This window comes from Ascaphus truei, chromosome 8 (genome assembly GCF_040206685.1).
Source record: "Ascaphus truei isolate aAscTru1 chromosome 8, aAscTru1.hap1, whole genome shotgun sequence".
NCBI lineage: Eukaryota > Metazoa > Chordata > Amphibia > Anura > Ascaphidae > Ascaphus > Ascaphus truei.
The window spans coordinates 68,633,571-68,651,290 of NC_134490.1; the positions used below are offsets into that span (position 1 = coordinate 68,633,571).

Genomic DNA, 17,720 nt, shown 5'->3' on the forward strand with positions numbered 1-17,720 from the left:
TATAGGATAAATAGGGTAAAGTACAGACCTTCCTACATGGACAGAGAACCTGTAGTAAGATAGCAGTACACTGTATATAATGGTTGAAATATCCTGGGTATAAAGAGTAGCAGTTCCCTTTGAAACAAGTATCCAGAGTGTGTTTCCATGGACTTACACTGTTACTAAATATATAATACAGTGTAGCCAGAGGTAATAGTGTGGCTGTCTATGGCAGATAGCGTGAAGGCTCTCTAGGAATCCTGAAGACCTGCAGGTGTTAAGAGAACACCCCCTAGCTTGCTTTGCTGCCTGGAGGCTATTTTTGCCGAGTCTTTGTCTCTGCAGGGAAGCGCTGGTGAGTCAATCTCTCACAACTGCGCTGTATCGTTGGAAGCCCTGCGTGTGCACGTGAATGTACCGGGGCCGCCACACTTTCTCAAGTAGCAATAACTGGGGGAGGGAGGGGGGGGGGGGGGTTAACACCATATATTTTAATGGATTATGTTAATAAATGAGTTTTAATATATGTCATAATACATATACTAGGGGATCAGAGTGCCCATTACTGGGTTTACTTGTCTTGTGTAAGTTTCACAAGTTAAAAAAAAATAGCATATAAAAAAACAAACTGTTGGCTCTGTTTAGGTAATTCTCTTGGTTAATGACTTAGTTGATGAACATTGGGTTTTACATACGGAGAAGAGTAATCTTTGCATAGGTAGCGTTGAATATTTGCTTCCGCCACAGCCCTGGTGCATGTAATTTTGAAAATATTGATGGTTTCTCGCTACTTATACCTCAGTGCATTTTTTATGTACACTGTCTGTCTATAATAAATTGTTACATTTAGATCCAACATTTCTCTTTTGCTTGTCATATGAACATCAATATTTTACAGAATTCAACATCTATTAGTTGTCTTTTGGGAGAGGGATTTCCCCCCCCCCCCTAAATCGTACGATAATAGTTCGATAATTGAAAATATTGGTGATATATGTAAATATTGCCATTTTTATATATATCGACCTACTCACTTATTCGCCAGCAGTAAAACTGAGAAAGAGGCTTTTTAACACAACAACATTTTGGTAATATTTTTCATTAGTAACCTTCACAAAATTACTTATTCACATGGTATTCATCAAGGTCCATTACCTGGCAAAATCAAGTAACCCCCTAACAATTGGTGATATTTTGTATCACCTCCCCCAGGCTGGCATTAAGCATATCGTGTTTATGTATATAATGGCCATATATAGTCAATATATTTCTAGGCACTCTGGAATAGGTGATAAATACTACATGACATAAATATGTTATTATATTTGATATGGTAAACCGAAGCTGGCCACTAAGATCTACTAAGGAGTTGATACTATCCCTACTCTAACATCCATAACACCAACTACAGTACCATGACCTCCCCATCACGGTAGAGTAATGCTAAAGAAATCCCTGTGTTCTCAGAGCTGTGACCAATTAATTCAATTACACTTAAACTGGAAATACAAATACTACTAGTGGGCACATTCACACGTCTCAGACAGGTCTGCAGCCCGGCTTTCCCCCATTATCTTTTAACATAAAATGCTTCCACTGCAGCAATGGATTCTGGGTAAAGACTAAGGATGCGTCAATACTTAGCGCGACGTGAGCAAAAGGCCGTGACTCCATGAGGCAGGCCATAGTGAGCACGACCGATGAAGCGCAACTGCGCGCGGGATTGCCCAGCAGACAAAATAATTTGAATTTGTCGCGTGATGGCTGTCACTTGAGCGGTTCAGCCAATGAGGTCAAACCAGCTCCAGGACATCACTGTCACGCCTCCCGTCGTGTCTCCCCCTAAGCCACAAATAGCCTCTGGCGCGCACGACACTACGCACACGCCTAGTATTAGCCTCAGCCTTAGTGTGGCCTGAGCCCTGCATTACATGCACGAGTCAGCCATCTAAGACACATTTAACCACTTTGATGCCAAGGAGCTGGCAATGCTGTGCTTGTTTCTAAACATGGAAACATAGGTTTTTGTGTATGAACGTTATAATACAGCAGACAGGCTCAACGGAAACATCCATGTGTAAAATGGACAGGAAGCAGTGCTCATTTGTATGTCATTACCTAGAAAGTATTTCTGCAGTTTAATGGCCATATGGCATGTGACAATTTAGTTAAGTGGGCTTTGCTTTTAGCTATATACAATTAGTCTGGAATTATATCAGGGAATACACCATCTACACAGCTTTTTTTGGAAGCAAACGTATCCGAGTACTGTAGCAATTTTGAGGTTGCAGCAATGTAGGTATGTATTATTGTATTTATATAGAGCCAACCATGTACGCAGCGCCTTACAACATTACAATAGGAGGTAAATATATTACAAAAATGGGAACAAGACACTGGAATGTTAATGAGCCAAGAGGACAAAGAACTTTGAATTCACAGCTGCATTCAATCTGAACCCCTTCAGTGTACATTTGCGTCACCCCAAAGGCGGACAGCCTTTGGCGCAACCAAAGGGTGTAAGCCATTTGCCGATGTTTGGTGATGTTAAAGCTGCTCTATTTCTATCTGAAACACAACAGCCCTTTTATCCCCTGTACCCAATTTTCCATCTCTAGCTGTCCATGAAAGGTTTGTGAATTGCCTGTATAATCTCTGTTCTTTTAATGTGACCATGTATTGTTATAACTCTGTGCCCAGGACATACTTGAAAAGGACATACTTGAAAACGAGAGGTAACTCTCAATGAATTACTTCCTGGTAAAACATTTTTATAAATAAATAAAATTATAGCAAATCTGAAAGATCCACAATAACGTTACCTCAAGCACCGAACACGACGCCTACATTGTCTCTAAATTAAATGACTGCAGTATTTCACGTTAAAGCACAGGGCTACAATAAGAAAGTTAAAGCCCAGAAAGATATATTTGGACTGACTTGATACGGCACGGCTTTGGGAATAGAATCTCCAGTGGTCTGTTTCTCACACAGTGCTAACGGTTTGAACATGCCTTGGTTTATTCCACTCATCTGGCTCTAATTACCGAAGCACAATGCAATACAGATTGTTTTTCCCCCCCCAAAAGATATATACATTTTTGTTTTTGCCTTTTTCGCCCTAGCACTGCGCAGGGTTTACTGTATGTAACTTTCATCGTTCTGTCTGAGAGCTTGGTTAAGACTTCATCTGTTACGGGTTTTCCAGTCGATTTTTTTTTAAAGTGTTTCTACTTTGCTGTAAAACTATATATACTTTAATTTAGATTTTCACATTCCATATAAAATACTCTTACAGTATGTGACAGTTGACATGCCTCATTTCATGTATTCCTTTGGATGTCTTGTGCCTACATGTTTACAGCACATCTATACCAGTACATAAAAGGTGTTGGAAATACTTGGGCCTGAAATTCCAAATGTACAATGCCCTTGTTATCTCTCAATCTCATCTATGTCTTGGGTGAGGTTTTTATCTCAGTTCTTACCTGTTTGAGTATCAAGGAATTTCGAGGTGGAAAGGTTAGGTAATGTGCAAAGGTTCAATGTAAAGATAAAACCTGCATTGTAACCCAATCAGTATTCACAATTGCCCGGGACTGTTTACACTGCATGCCAATTCCAGCCACCAGACGATTACCATGCAGACTTCCAATGATTACCTTTCTTTTGTTGCTAATTTGTTTTCTTCAATTAGCAAATATATTTAAAGAATGTGGTGCACAGTTCAGATCAGTGCCCATACACACACACACAATATTTATGTGTGTTTATATATTATATGTAGATAATATATGTGCATCTCTCTCAATTTAATTTATAAAACCCGCTGGGAAGTCTGGGGCAGGAGTTGATAAATATTACATGACTACAGCTGAAAGATGTAGAAGAATAAGTGAGAAAGTCTAATGTTAATATGTGCGATGATGCAATTTGCTGGTACGTTTTTCTATGCTAGATGAAAATATTGTGTGTGAAGTACAACAAATCCAGGCATGAAATTCAAGCATTTTTCTCTTTTCAGAAGATTTTCAGACATTTCTACTCTATGTCAAAGAAATTGCTGACGTGAAGAATGATCTATTTATAGACGCTGCAAATTGTTATATTTTCACAAATATCAAATATGATTGTATCAATTTAAGTGTGAGCACAATGGCATACGTCCTTAAGATTGATGATGTTTTATTAATTTATCCCAATTAAAAATTAAATTATACATTCTTTTGTAGTTTTACTTGCAAAGCTCTGATCATAGTTACACCGCCTCGTGTATCCATTCTACAAATCAGCACTGCACCTTTTTTTAAATTATTTAACGAAAATATTTTCACAATGCAATTCTAACTATAAATAAAATGCCAAATAGTCTTTTTAGCAGGCAATCGTCTTTGATTCGTGATGTATTTTACGACAAACTAATGGGGACATGTATTGCATTTCACTGCTAATCTTACTGGCTTCTGCGTCTCAAAACAGCAGAAACCCTCCCCATTCATTTCATTCTCCTTTACCTTGTGTTTGAGATGGCAGCAGAGAGGAAAGATTAAGTTAGGACGGGAGAGAACCGGTTTGTGCTGTGCCAAGTGAAGCAGAAGCTAACGGTTATTATAGGTGATTTCATTCCTTAAATGTATGTATATCTTTATTTATATAGCGCTATTTATGTACATAGCGCTTCTCAGCAGTAATACACGTGACATAATATAACACATATAGGGCCTCATGCAGAGAGCAGCGAATTTTAAAATTGGCGAATTTAATAAAAAGGAGCTTTTTTGGAGAGTTTTAATCTCCATATGCAGAAAAGTGCGAATTCTGCTATGTTTAACATGGATGCGTCTGGCGAGTTTAAATTGGCGAGATGCGCGCTTCAGAAATGTGTTAAAACAAATTCGCGCCTTTTTTTCCCCTTTGCAATGGCCGCGAGCGGCAGTTTTTTTTGGCGAGGCAAAACGGAGACAATCGCGCCATTTTATTGGCGCGAACAGCCGCTAGATGCCGTTCGCGCCTCTCTGCATACGGATATTTTTTAAACTGGCGAGATTGCGGTTCTCGCCAGCCGCGAGGCGAGTTTTACAAATAGAAAAGAAAAATTGGCGCGTTTTTCGGAAATCTCCATTTTCTGCTGTTTTCTGCGCGATTATCTCCAAAAAATGGCGAATTTCGAAAATTCGCAGCTCTCTGCATAGGCCCCAATGGGAGGAAGCGCTTGACATAAAAGTAACATTAGGAAAAAGGAGCTCCGGCCCCACAGAGCTTACAATCTAAGTGGTGCGTAGGAAGAACGTACAGCAATAGTAGGAGGGTGTTCTGGTAAATGCGTCTGCAAGTGGTCATGATCGACGTATGGAGTTATATACTCTCAGCCACGGAGCTACCTAAATATTTTCTTTTGTACAGGTCAGCCTTTGTACAGCAACTATTTGTATCATTTTGGGTCTGAAATTTCAAAAGGTGTCATCAGCTTCCAAAGTCACATGAAGAAAACCCCACCACATTCCCATGGACTCTCACAACATGACAGGAATAAGCCTGCAAACTAAACATGGTTGGAAATCTTCGCTGCAAAAACTAACAAGGAAACAGAAAATCTTGAAAACAAAACATGCTGTAAACACAATGTCATTTCTTAACAGACACCAGATCGTCCCTGTCAAGGTCACCCAGTAGTGTGGTTTATACTATATCAGAATAAGGACTTATTCAAGATAACTTTTATATACAACGTTCATTTGAGAAAAAAAAAACTAAAATGTTCACTTAATGTATCATCAACCTTGTTCTCGAGCCTAACAAAATGACGAAGGCTTGGACTTAATGGAAATGTCACTAGCAACTGATTTTCTTTCTTCCGGTGCTTATAGAACACAAAAAATCTGAGACTATGACACAGACATATCGCAAGAAAAAAACGAACATCGTTTGACAAAGATGGTACTTAACTGGAATCCATGGGATATAAAAAAAAAAAAACCAAGACGACGACCAAAAGTTAGATGAGGATGAAATCACTCAATATATGTTGGAGCAACATGCAAAAGAGAGGCTTGCAACCGCAGTACCTAAAGATCCTGCAGAGGATCAACAAAGGCCGAAGATGGGGTGTGTGTGTGTGTGTGTATATATATATATATATATATATATATATATATATATAGAATGTCAGCAAGCCAACCTCACACTGATGATACCCATCAAGGTTGAAACATGTCTGTGAGTGGGTTAACTGACTTTGCATCTCCCAAGTCCTTGCTTAAAAGCTGTGTTTAAAGCAGCATGCATTGACTAAGGGTTGCTCATGTAATGTGAGCATGAGATAAAAAGTGGCACTGTGTGCTCATTTGCATGTCATTTCCCAGAATCCCTTGCTGCAGTGGAAGTGCTGTTTGCTGGGTGATAATGGTGAAAGACAGGGTTGCAGACCTGTCTAAGACATGCAAATGAATATACAGGAATATTTACAGTTGCTATATATATATATATACACACACACACACACACACACACACAAGTTTTACCTGCATTTTTGAGATCTCCAAATTTTCCACTGGCTGCGGCCTCCTGAAGACTTGTATCTCCTCTATTATGTGGACAGCAGACTTGATGACCACTGCCTTGTGAATCCAGCCATCATCTACACAATGAAAGAACAACTAGTTTGGTCAAGGGTCGGAATGAAAGGTCACCTCTAGGGTGTTAAGAAGGTGAACAGAGGAGTAGAAAAAGAAAGAGTAACAAATAAAATGCAAATATATCGAAATAATTTGATAGGGTATTATTAAAAGATTCCGTGTAGAACTGAAACGTTGGTTATGCACCTTTAATAAAATCATCCGTCCTGATATTTTGGATGGCACTGGACTTTTTTTATTTTGCTGGTCATCTAAAAAAGCACAGTGTTGTAAATCTATTTCTTGGAGGTGACAGTACATATTTGTTCTAATCTGCCTTTGCAGGACAAGTGCTGCCCTGTAATTCTATACTACCAAAATGTCACAAGCAAACGTTACAGATAAAAGTCCTGTCTTGAGGGAAATACCATAGAGAAAGTAAATGTAACATTTATTGCTTCATAAACAGGCCCTCTGAAAAGACGTGGATACAGGAAAGCTGGAGACTTGATGAGAAACGGTATAGATGGTATACAGACCTGTCCCTAAAAACAGTACATCATACTGCTTGTCATTCAGAGCCGTGACCCTATCCACAGCTATTCTGGTATAGATGACATTTTTCTTCATGAGAAGGGGTCTCTCCCCAGCCGGTTTCACCTCCTCAAACATGAGCGGATGAAGCTTCACAAAGTCTAGGACATTATTTGGGAGATCTTGAGAAGAATTGAAACCATTGTTCCGGAATTCGTTTGTGATGCACTGCGAGGAAAAATAGAAATGAAAATACGTGGGTTACTACTAAAAGGTTCTTTTTAAGGTTTGTCAAAACCAAGGCTATTCCAGGTCTTTTTCAGTGCTGCAAATGCCGAGTGCCTTTCATCAACAAATCCTTTGTCCAGACATCCAAAGTAGTCCTTATAAGGGTAACTTGGAAATACTTTAAGATAACAAAAGAAAAAATAAGTACAAGATGAATGTCTCAGACTGTGGAATGTTGTGAAAGACAGAAAAGCAAAACAGAACCGAGCAGATACTAGATAGCAACGAATTCACCAGTTTAACTGTGATGCTACAAGATGGACTTGCAATGCATTTGTCTGCATTAAGCTGAAGTCCATATGACTTGCTTTTATAATGAGGGATGCACTGATCTGGACCATGGTGCAGAAAATCTTACCACATCCAATTCTCTTAGTCACCTCCCACTTATATACAAGCTGATAAATAATAATTGATAGCAACACCAGACTTCCATGCTTAAACCCCAATTATACAATCTCACTCTGCTTTCCCTCTGTAGGCCGAGGATCCAATATTTTTTGCAACTAAACATAGGCAAGAAGAGTATTCGATTGGAAAATAAATTCAATATTCAGCATGGCTGCATCTTTATGGCCCCAAAAACACACGGGGCCATATGTATTAATAAGCAGTCTTCTGCAAAAACACACTTTCTGGAGTGCGAAAGACACTTTACACCTCATTCAAGACAATAGGTTACAATGTGTCTTCCACCACCTTGTTGTCTTCTGGCAGAAAAGCGATTGGTACATATTTGCCGCTGCGTGTGGAAGAAGTTGCATTTTCATTTGCCGTGCTATGTGTATATAAATATCTAACAAAAAAAAGTGTCTGACAGGAAGTTTTTCATTTTTTTTGTCCATTTCCAAACAATTTCCTACTGAAGTTTATCCATGAAAAATTACATTTTAGAGCAATCCAATTTTTTGCATCAACATGGTAAATATCTGATACCATTAGACAAAAGGGAAGGGAGTCTGTCCATAAATCTGTTGTACTCCTCTACTGACATGGCAAAAAATCTCCATCTCTACTGACATGGCAAAAAATCTCCATCTCTACTGACATGGCAAAATCATAGCCAGAGAAATCCTAAGCGAGATAGATCATCACTTACTGAGCCGGGCCTCGGCTTCGGAATCTCCCCTTCATATAGGGACCATTTCCGAGAGGTGTGTTGGTATTCCATGTATGGGCCTTCAAACACCTTCTGAATATCTGCTATGCTGTACTGACAGATGGCCGAAGCTTCCATGTTTCGCCTGGGAATTGCATGAAAAATACGTTTTGATGATTAAATAATCCTCCACTAGTGGGCAAGATGTTTACATTAAACAAACGCAGAAAAACATTGCAACACAATGGATTAAAAACATATTACTCTATTTGTACAGTGACCCACATAGCCAGGCGGAAGTACCGAGCTGAGAATGCTGATTATCGTTCTTATTTCTATAATGCTGCCCAGCTTTGCAGTGTGATGTAAATAGAAAAGGCCGAGCTCATACACTCCGCTTGCTTGCGCGAGTGCGAGCTCCATCCGTGCCGTGCTGCTGTAGAACAGGCGATCTGTGCTCACAGTGTGGCAGGCATTTGGTAGCGTGGCAGGTGCGTCACGAAGCTGGTTCGCCCTCATTGGCTGAACCAGCTCATGTGACACTGACGTCACGCAGCAGTCGCCTGAGAAGACAACATTTATTGTGTTCTCCAAATGCTGCTGCATCAACATGCTACTTCGCCGGCAGGCGCGCAGGCACCTGGTTAACTACTATAGCCAAGTTCTGCATTGTGCCTGACGTGCGCGCGCACAAGTAGCGACGCCGGCAGCATCAACTCAGCCTAAATAGGGACCAGATAAACTTATATTCTAACTTTGCGAGGCACAGGGAGGAAAAAAAGTGACAGAACCGGTGGTTGTTTTCCAACCAAAGCCTACAGAGACCAGTTTTCCTCTCTGCGCCATCTATTATAAATACCTATGACAATACGTTTTGCTACATATGGTAAGAATGTCTAGTAAAAACACCTAAAAAAATGAATAAACACGTTTTAGAATACCAAGCTAAGATTTGAACATCTGTTGGGAGAATGTTCACTTTACAGCCTGGTTACCAAACAGAAACCAGGTCCAGAAGCAAAATGATATATTATAACGTAATATAATGTATAACCCTGTTCCCTTATGTAACTATGTATTGTAACCATGTATCTGTCATCATAACTCTGTGCCCAGGACGTACTTGAAAACGAGAGGTAACTCTCAATGTACTACTTCCTGGTAACACATTTTATAAATGAAATAAGTTTGTTATTCGGGGAATGTCAATATGAGTTCGGGTGGAATTACATGTGGAAGTAGAAGGAAACTGCCTGGCTAACAATCTGTAAGAGAGAAACTAGGATCTGGTTGGCACTCACCTTGTGGTTACATTTAGGAGCGGTGCGAATGCACGTGGGACGCACGGTCCGCAAGTCCATCCAGAAGAATCCAGGAACAAAGGGACCTGCCGCACTCAGAACAAGAAGACTGGCAAAAACTGTGAGCAAGAATAAAGAATGCAATATGCAGAGCGGTGTAATACAGAGAGAAAAGAGCACCAGGTTTCGGGGGTTTGCCTTCGTCAGGCGCAAGGCTAAATCCGAAATGTGGTGCTCTTTTCTCTCTGTATTACATCGCTCTGCATATGACATTCTTTATTCTTGCTGGCAGCTTTTGCCAGTCTTCTTGTTGTGAGTGCTGCAGGTCTCCTGGTTCCTGTAACAATCTGTATAAAACATAAAAGCTTTGTATATTTGACGCCACCGCAAGAGAAAAATGGTGTAATATGCAAAATATGCAAAACACATCAGTGTCTTCATATACCTCCCCAAATGAGGTTACTTCAAGTCTCCCACCTGCAGAACTGAGGCATCAGAGCAAAATCCAATTACTATCAACTGAACATTGCTTTTTGTGTGTTTGTCTTGCTGCATCTGGTGCTGAAGTCTGCATATTTGGGGCTAGTTTAAGACTTGGGTAAATAGCCTTACAATTTGATAAGTATCCCCCAAAGTCTCCTTAAACTTTAAGGCTTAAAAAAAAAGTTCAAACTGAACAGCCAACGATGGCTATTTATCACATTGTTTTAGCAAAACTGGGGTAGTCATAGTGCAAAAAAAGGCACCAAGTTTAAAAGCAATAGGAATCCCCTAGAAATGGTCAACTGGCTATAGAAATGTATCCAATACCATTATTTTACGTCGATCACGCCCGTACTCATAAATAGTGCCAATATAATGCAGTACTGCCCCGGAATGTACTTCGAACACAACCACACAGATAGTGCACGGTTTGTATTAGTTTTGTGAAGGTTACAGATACATACAGACTGCAAGGAACACAAAAGCAGATAATCATCTTGAACGGTTTACAATGTAACCTCATGGAAAAAATGATGCAGAGAGAATTAGATGGAGAATTGCATTTGGAAAAAGGGAAATAAATGGTCTTCCACAGGACCACACAGCGGGCACTGATGAACCTTGATAACGCAGATCTCCTTTATCCTAGCCTGCCTGTCATGGAAAATACTATGTTAATGCACCAACACATTGCACTCCCACTCAACTCCATGAGTTACAGCTCAGGCCTGTCCGTTCTGTGTTTATTACACCGGTGGATATGGGAAATGTAATGATTTAACTCCTTCCACTGCATAAGGGGCAGGAACGCAGAACGATTTTTTTTCTTCTTTCAATAATCCCACAGTATGATCAGTGCTGCTGGCAGTAAATAGATCATAACATTCTGTAACATGACGTCCTCCAGAAGCAATGCAATCTATTGTAACTGTAGCAGCTCCAGTCTCGCTCCAAGGAACTTATCTTCATAGATCCTACTGGTAGTGGCCAGCACAGCGCATGGTATAATTTTAGGTTACTGCATCCCTGCCACCATTGTCATTCTCTTGACCAGGAGTAGCCAACTCCAAAGAGCTACCCACAGGTCAGGTTTTCAAGATAACCCTGCTTCAGCACAGGTGGCTCAATCGTGGACTTGAGGACTGGAGTTGGCTACCTCTGCTCTTGACTAAAGCTGCCAAAAAGGGTTGTGCAAGTAGAGGGGTCGGCAACCTGCGGCTCTTCTGGCCGGTCCCTGCTGCTCATTTCTGGAGGCGCTTCCTCCATTGTTCCTCAGTGCCGTCCCCTGCAGTTGTCGGCGCTCTGCGACTTTGCTCCGAAAGTGTATGCCGTGCCGGAAGGGTGCACTGCCGCTCCTGAAGTGTGCCGCGCCAGCCCCAGTCTTCCTACACTTCATTTCCTTAGTGCTGCAAGTATGTGTGTGGGGGAATCATTTTGTGTGTGATTATACTGTGGGAGTGGGGGAGGGGGGTTATTTTATGTGGCATATTTCTGTGGGGGGTCATTCTATGTGGCATATTTCTGTTGCGGTCGTTTAATGTGGGATAATTCTGTGGGGGGTGGGAGTGGGGAAGGGGGGTCATTTTATGTGACCTAATTCTGTGGGGATCATTTTTTGGGATAATTCTGTGGGGGTGGGAGTGGGGTAATTCTGTGTGGGATAATTATGTGGGTGGTGTGGGTCATAATTGAGTGTGGGGGAAGGGAGGAGTTGTGTGGGTAGGAGGGGATTGAGTGGGGGAGAGAGTGCAATGGACATGAGTGGGAGGGGTGGTGTAAGAGAGGAAGGTGGAGGAACGAGAGTTAATAAATACACAGGACAAGCATATTTTAATTTATTTAGCCTTTTTTGTCCAAGGGTTGAGAAATGACAACTAAAAAGAGAGATAGTGATTGAAGTATGTTTGTCATAGGTATATATGAACATTAACATACAGTATTAGTGTGTACTGTGTGTGTGTGTGTGTGTTTGTGTGTATTCAAATTAACGCTTGTGTTGTGGCTCTCGAAATATTTTGGTCAAATAAAAAAAAACAAAAAAAGTCTCTTCTTCCTTGCAGGTTGCAGAGCCCTGCGCTGGTGCAAGCAGTGCTGCACATCTGCATACATGGCATATCTCCCTAAAGAAGCAGGCATTACAATTTGCAACTTTTCCAAGAATAGAACAACAATTCAATAACTTTAACCCTTTGGGTGCCCCAAGATGTAGCCACTGTGTCATGGGGTCTGGCACTCGAGACGCCCCATGACAGTGGCCACGTCATGGCCTTTTACAGCACTCCTATAAAGTGCAGAGCGCGGTGTGGCACGCAGGGAAACGGAAGGGGAAGACATCTTCCATTTCCAGTTTCAGGGACATCTCCACCGCGATGTGCCGGAGGGGCTGTAACTCCTGGGTGCCGTGGCTCCTCGACACCCAACGGGTAAAACCACATTTCACAAAAACAAAAATTGTGAATAAAAGCTGCTGGAAATTACGGCTATCCCGGGCCGCGTACTATAGCTTTTAACCCCTTTGGAACAGCGTAACTGGGCAATGTGTGCGTGAGCGGTGTTAACCCTGTAGCTGCCGTTTGATTGATGGTGCACCGTGAGATGTACCACAGTCATTCATGGCAAGCTGTGCGACTGAGGAGTGGGAAGGACAGGAACCTATTCTTCCGCAATATTTATTTGATAACATATGTCATATCGGCAAACAAACCCCTTCTTGTGCCGGCTTCCTCAGTGTTCTTGGCATAGCTTGCCCACATATTTCATGTTGTTTTTCTTGCCAGTGAATATGTGCATCTGCTAGCAGTGACAGCTCCTATTCAGTCAGTTTGTACTATTTGCTCCGTTCTGTGCCAGTCGGCTCCGGGTCACAATGTGGGCAGATGACCTCAATGGTTGCTTGTTCAGCTTGTTAATGGGTGAAGAGGTCAGCCTGAAGGAGTTACCAATTACATGTTCTTATCTCCTAGATAATTCTTTTTCACTAGGCCCCTGGCAGTAATGGGGGCTTTTAAATGTCCATGTATGTAGTTGTTATCCCTACAGCTAGTAAAATAATTCAATATTCAGAATACACAGCATTGTACATGGAGTAGTTCACAGAGCTTGCAATCTATTTTTTGCGGAATGTAATGCAGGGAGTAGCAACTTTCCCAAAGTAACTTGGAGGTGACGCTACAGGTTGTCAAAGCAAAAATCGCTCAAAAAGGACATGCATTTTCTTGTGATAAAAAGGTTTTAATTAAAAATACCACGGTTTGCCATCTGATTTGCATGCACTTTTTGCCCGATTTTCTGAGATACTGGCCTGTCTCGAGCTTTGGCTCTTATTTTGCTCTTGCATTTGAAAACGTGTTCGACTTCGAGCAAACACTAAAATTCGTGAAGTTTGGATTTTGAACAGACGTACCTGCCCAGCCTTCCCTTTCACCATATCTACACTTTGTTCATTAGTGGGGCTCATAGAATATCCATAGGATGTAGGATATCCATCACTATATGAAGCCGTTTGTGTCTGTATATTTCCAATTCTATTATCGGTGTCATCAAGTGATTTGGCTGGAAGTTCTCCTGAAAAGTTAGATGGCGACCAAGAGGGATCAACCCAGGGCCGTCTTAACAGCATTACAGGCCCCCGGGCAAAGCAGTGCGCTGGGCCCTGCCAACATACCGCTACAAGTCGTAATTTTTCTCCTTCTACCGAGTTAGCGGGAGATTTGAATGTTGAGGCGGGTGACCGGAAAATTAGTGTTAAATTCTGGTCTGTGCATAGATTAGCATGGGGCCCCTATGCTCGTGGGGCCCCCGGGCAACTGCCCAGCGTGCCCATGCGTTAAGACGACACTGGACCAACCATTTTATAAGATCATGGTTTGGATCAATTTCTAGGTTTTTCTTGGATTACATTTCCCCCTTTTAACATTGTTTAAACCCCTAGGCATGAAATACATGAAACATCAAACAAAACATGTACAATACTTATCTATTTTATAGCAGACTCGCCTGGGAGATAATGTACAGTACTGCATTTGTGATGAACGATGCAGATATTTTTATTTTTAAGATCCTATTTGTTTTCTCCTACATTACCCTGGAAAAATGTTTTCAGTGTGATGGGTCGCACATCTGGAGTACTTAAAATTAACAGCTGGGTGGCATGAGTCCCACTGTGAGGAAACTAGTCTAGCAAAAAACTTTCATAGGATGGAATCTGATATCTATTTCCCATGGCATTCACATTTAATGCCATTGAGTTCAGAAGACATTTAACCATTTGAATGTACTTGTGACATTTATGTCATTGTTTTTATTACTACACAATCATCGATGTCTGCAGTGTGTCACAAGGTGTGCAACTTGGGCATCTAGACATATGTACCAAGAGGTCTTGTGTGATATATGAAGGTTTTCCATCATACTTTTTCAATGCCTTTTTCAACCAGTTGTATTGTGATCCAGTTATTATTATTATTATTATTCAAAACTATTGGGCCTGTAAGAAATTTTGGCTTTCTGGTCATTGGTTGAGACTTAACCGTATAAGCCCATAGATTTCTCTACAGACTTGATATGGGTTATTTTCCAACAAATATGCAATGTTGGCATGTTGGAATGCTTGTTTATTGACAATTCATTGTTGTAGTTTGTACATTTTGAACACACACCGACAACTTAATCTATGGATAATAATGCAATATTCCAACATCTTTTTCTTCTTAAAAATGGGGGGGGGGGGGAGAAATCCGGTCAATATATTTTTCCCGATTAAATATTTCACAGAAATGTAAGAGACGTTTAACTTACCACTGCAAGACAAATGCCCCATAGAAAATGGTTGTATCCCAGCTCTCCCCTTCAAGAGTATATACACTCTTGAGAGTTTCATAATATGGGATGGAGCAGACTAGTCTGGCTTTTAGGAATGATGTCCATTTCTTCTGCAGAATTTTCTTGCCTCCCAAGTCACTCTAAAAAAACAGATCGGAAGACACTTAGTTCTGTTAGACTGCACACTGGGTTAACAAATCAAACCGTTTGTCTTCATGATGATGATACTACAGTTATGCATAACCAATCCTACCATCTGGTTAATTATAGCAATACATATTTTGGCGCTCATACAATATTCCTAAAATGGCTACACTACACAGTGAACTTTCTATCTCCACCTACAAACTATTTGTCAGGCACTGGATTCTATTGCAAATCTTTCCATAAGTGGGTGTTGATAAATATATTTAACAATCTTTGGTATTTTGGCGATACTTACCAAAACCTACATTTTGTGTAAATTAGGCATCTAGAAGAAAGGGCCATGTTCCAACTCAACAGATGAGGTTTAACGAACAGTTACTGTAGATCCCTGGACTATAACCTCTCCCGAAGAGTCCATTGACTTTCATATGGGTAGAATAAGAATAGTGTTTTCCTATAGAACCACTGGTGCTAATAATGGAGGCGTCCAGTAAAGTGGTAATATCAGTGGTGGGAAGCAAACATCGTCCAATACTCACATTCCCTACTAAGAGAAAGTGCAAGACATGCTATAGAGCTTATATCACAAGAGACATCAAGGACCAATACAAATATAAACTGCAACATGAATGTCTTTGTATAAAACTTAAGCCCAAAGAAAAATACTGTGCTAATTAAATTACATTATGGAAAGGAATATTGAAATATATTTTACTAAAATAATAAACTTTCTAATGTGACCTCTTAGTGACCTGCATGTAACTAGCTAATGTAATATGCGGAGAAGTTTTATCAATACCTTCGCTCTAGATTCCAGCAATAAATATCAGATTATCAGTATTTTATTTCTTCTTTTGTAATGTTTGTTGGCATATGCAACAAATTTCCTTCATAACAAAATGTTCCCCCAGCACGGAATTGTAAGTCAGACAAGAATGATATTGTGAAACCATTTTTATCATCTTATCTGTAAGCACGTGAAGAATGAAAGCATGACAAATACCTTCTCCCCACATTCTCTGCAATGGGGGTAATGTCTACGGATACATCTGAGACCTCTACACAGACATGGGCAGAATTAGTGCAGAAAAACAGAATGCTAAACAAGGCTGATTCTCTGCTAACAGAAATGCATCAAAAACGAATCCAACTAACATTGGTGCGACACATTTAGGAATGATCTCAGAGGGAAGAAAAGATTCCAACTCTAAACGTCAATATATATGGCCTAATACAGAGATTAAACAGTTCTGAACCTGTGTACTAAGAAGAACCATAAGAAAATGAATTCAGAGTAGGTTAATGATGTGTACAATGGAACGCAAACCCTCCAAAGTACACAGGAAAGACAAGGTACAACTCCATGGGTTGCTTAAGTGTACCCTTTTGTACATTGGAAGGCTTTTTATCGTATTGCATAATCTAATAGTGCATTATTTGCAGTCTACTTAAAGCTGCCGTTTAAAAAAAAAAAAATATATATATATATATTTTTTTCCCATCCAATATGTGCATCAATACAATCTGATTAACTAAGCTGCAGATCGATCCGTTCTCCTGATCGCTTGCTCAGGGTTATTTAATTCAGTTCTTGCACAGCATTCTGGGCCATGTATTCCTGGAGTATGATTGACTGGGCAGTTACTAGATACAATTGGTTCACTGCTAGAGAGAGGGCGGGGCTCAGGAGCCAGAGCCTATCAGACGGGGAAGGGGCTGTTACTTTGGAAATGCTTCCTACATTAGAAACATTCAAAATGTCTTTAAAACATTTTTTTCCCTTTGTTTAATGCTACAAGTATTTTCTCACAGTACAGAACTGATTTATTAAAAAAACACACATGTAGGATATTGTTAGAACTGCTGCTTTAACATTGCAGCAGATGTGGCTGAGTCCATAATTATGTATCGTACTGCTTTTGCACAAACATAACTGTGCAGGGTTTTAACACAGTGCCAGAGAATCTGAATATGTATGAAAAAGGAGGCGATAAAAGCCTAAAAAGACCCAACGCTTCCATTAAAGTTCACTTGATAACATTCATTGGAGAGGTGTAATCAGTTTGGTCTTCGTATTCTCATAAACATGCACATGACCAGAATTGTGTTACTAGCGGTTTAAAGACACTGGCCTCTCTAGTATGGAAGGGGATATAGGGCCATATTTATTCAGCAGTGCTATGCCATAAGACACCTAACGCCAGAAGATGTCTTATGGCCAATAAACTTTAATAGGACATAAGGTGTCTTCTGGAACTGGAAGTCGTCATAGCACCACTTAGTAAGCATGGCGCATAAAGCGTAAGGGACCAGGACAATCTTAGAGAAGGTGTGTGACGTCAATCTACTATTACGTTTATTTTGCTTTTAATAAAATCCTCCACAAACGGCCAGTTTGCTAATGTGTGCAAAGTAATACTCTCAGCTCCGCTATACATACGGCTGCAGCTG

The 17,720-nt window shown here is 40.5% G+C and overlaps 1 protein-coding gene across 3 annotated transcripts in view; it reads right to left on the reverse strand.

Annotated features, from left to right (window-relative positions):
• SEMA4G (semaphorin 4G) overlaps nucleotides 1–17,720 on the reverse strand; it is a 165,600-nt gene that overhangs the window by 22,807 nt on the left and 125,073 nt on the right. For all 3 annotated transcript variants that reach the window (XM_075612468.1, XM_075612469.1, XM_075612470.1), the window contains exons 9-12: nucleotides 15,099–15,262; nucleotides 8,518–8,662; nucleotides 7,136–7,358; nucleotides 6,504–6,619 (exon numbers count right to left, since the gene is read on the reverse strand). In XM_075612468.1, the coding sequence (XP_075468583.1) occupies nucleotides 6,504–6,619; nucleotides 7,136–7,358; nucleotides 8,518–8,662; nucleotides 15,099–15,262 (648 nt within the window). The remainder of the gene's footprint in view (nucleotides 1–6,503; nucleotides 6,620–7,135; nucleotides 7,359–8,517; nucleotides 8,663–15,098; nucleotides 15,263–17,720) is intronic.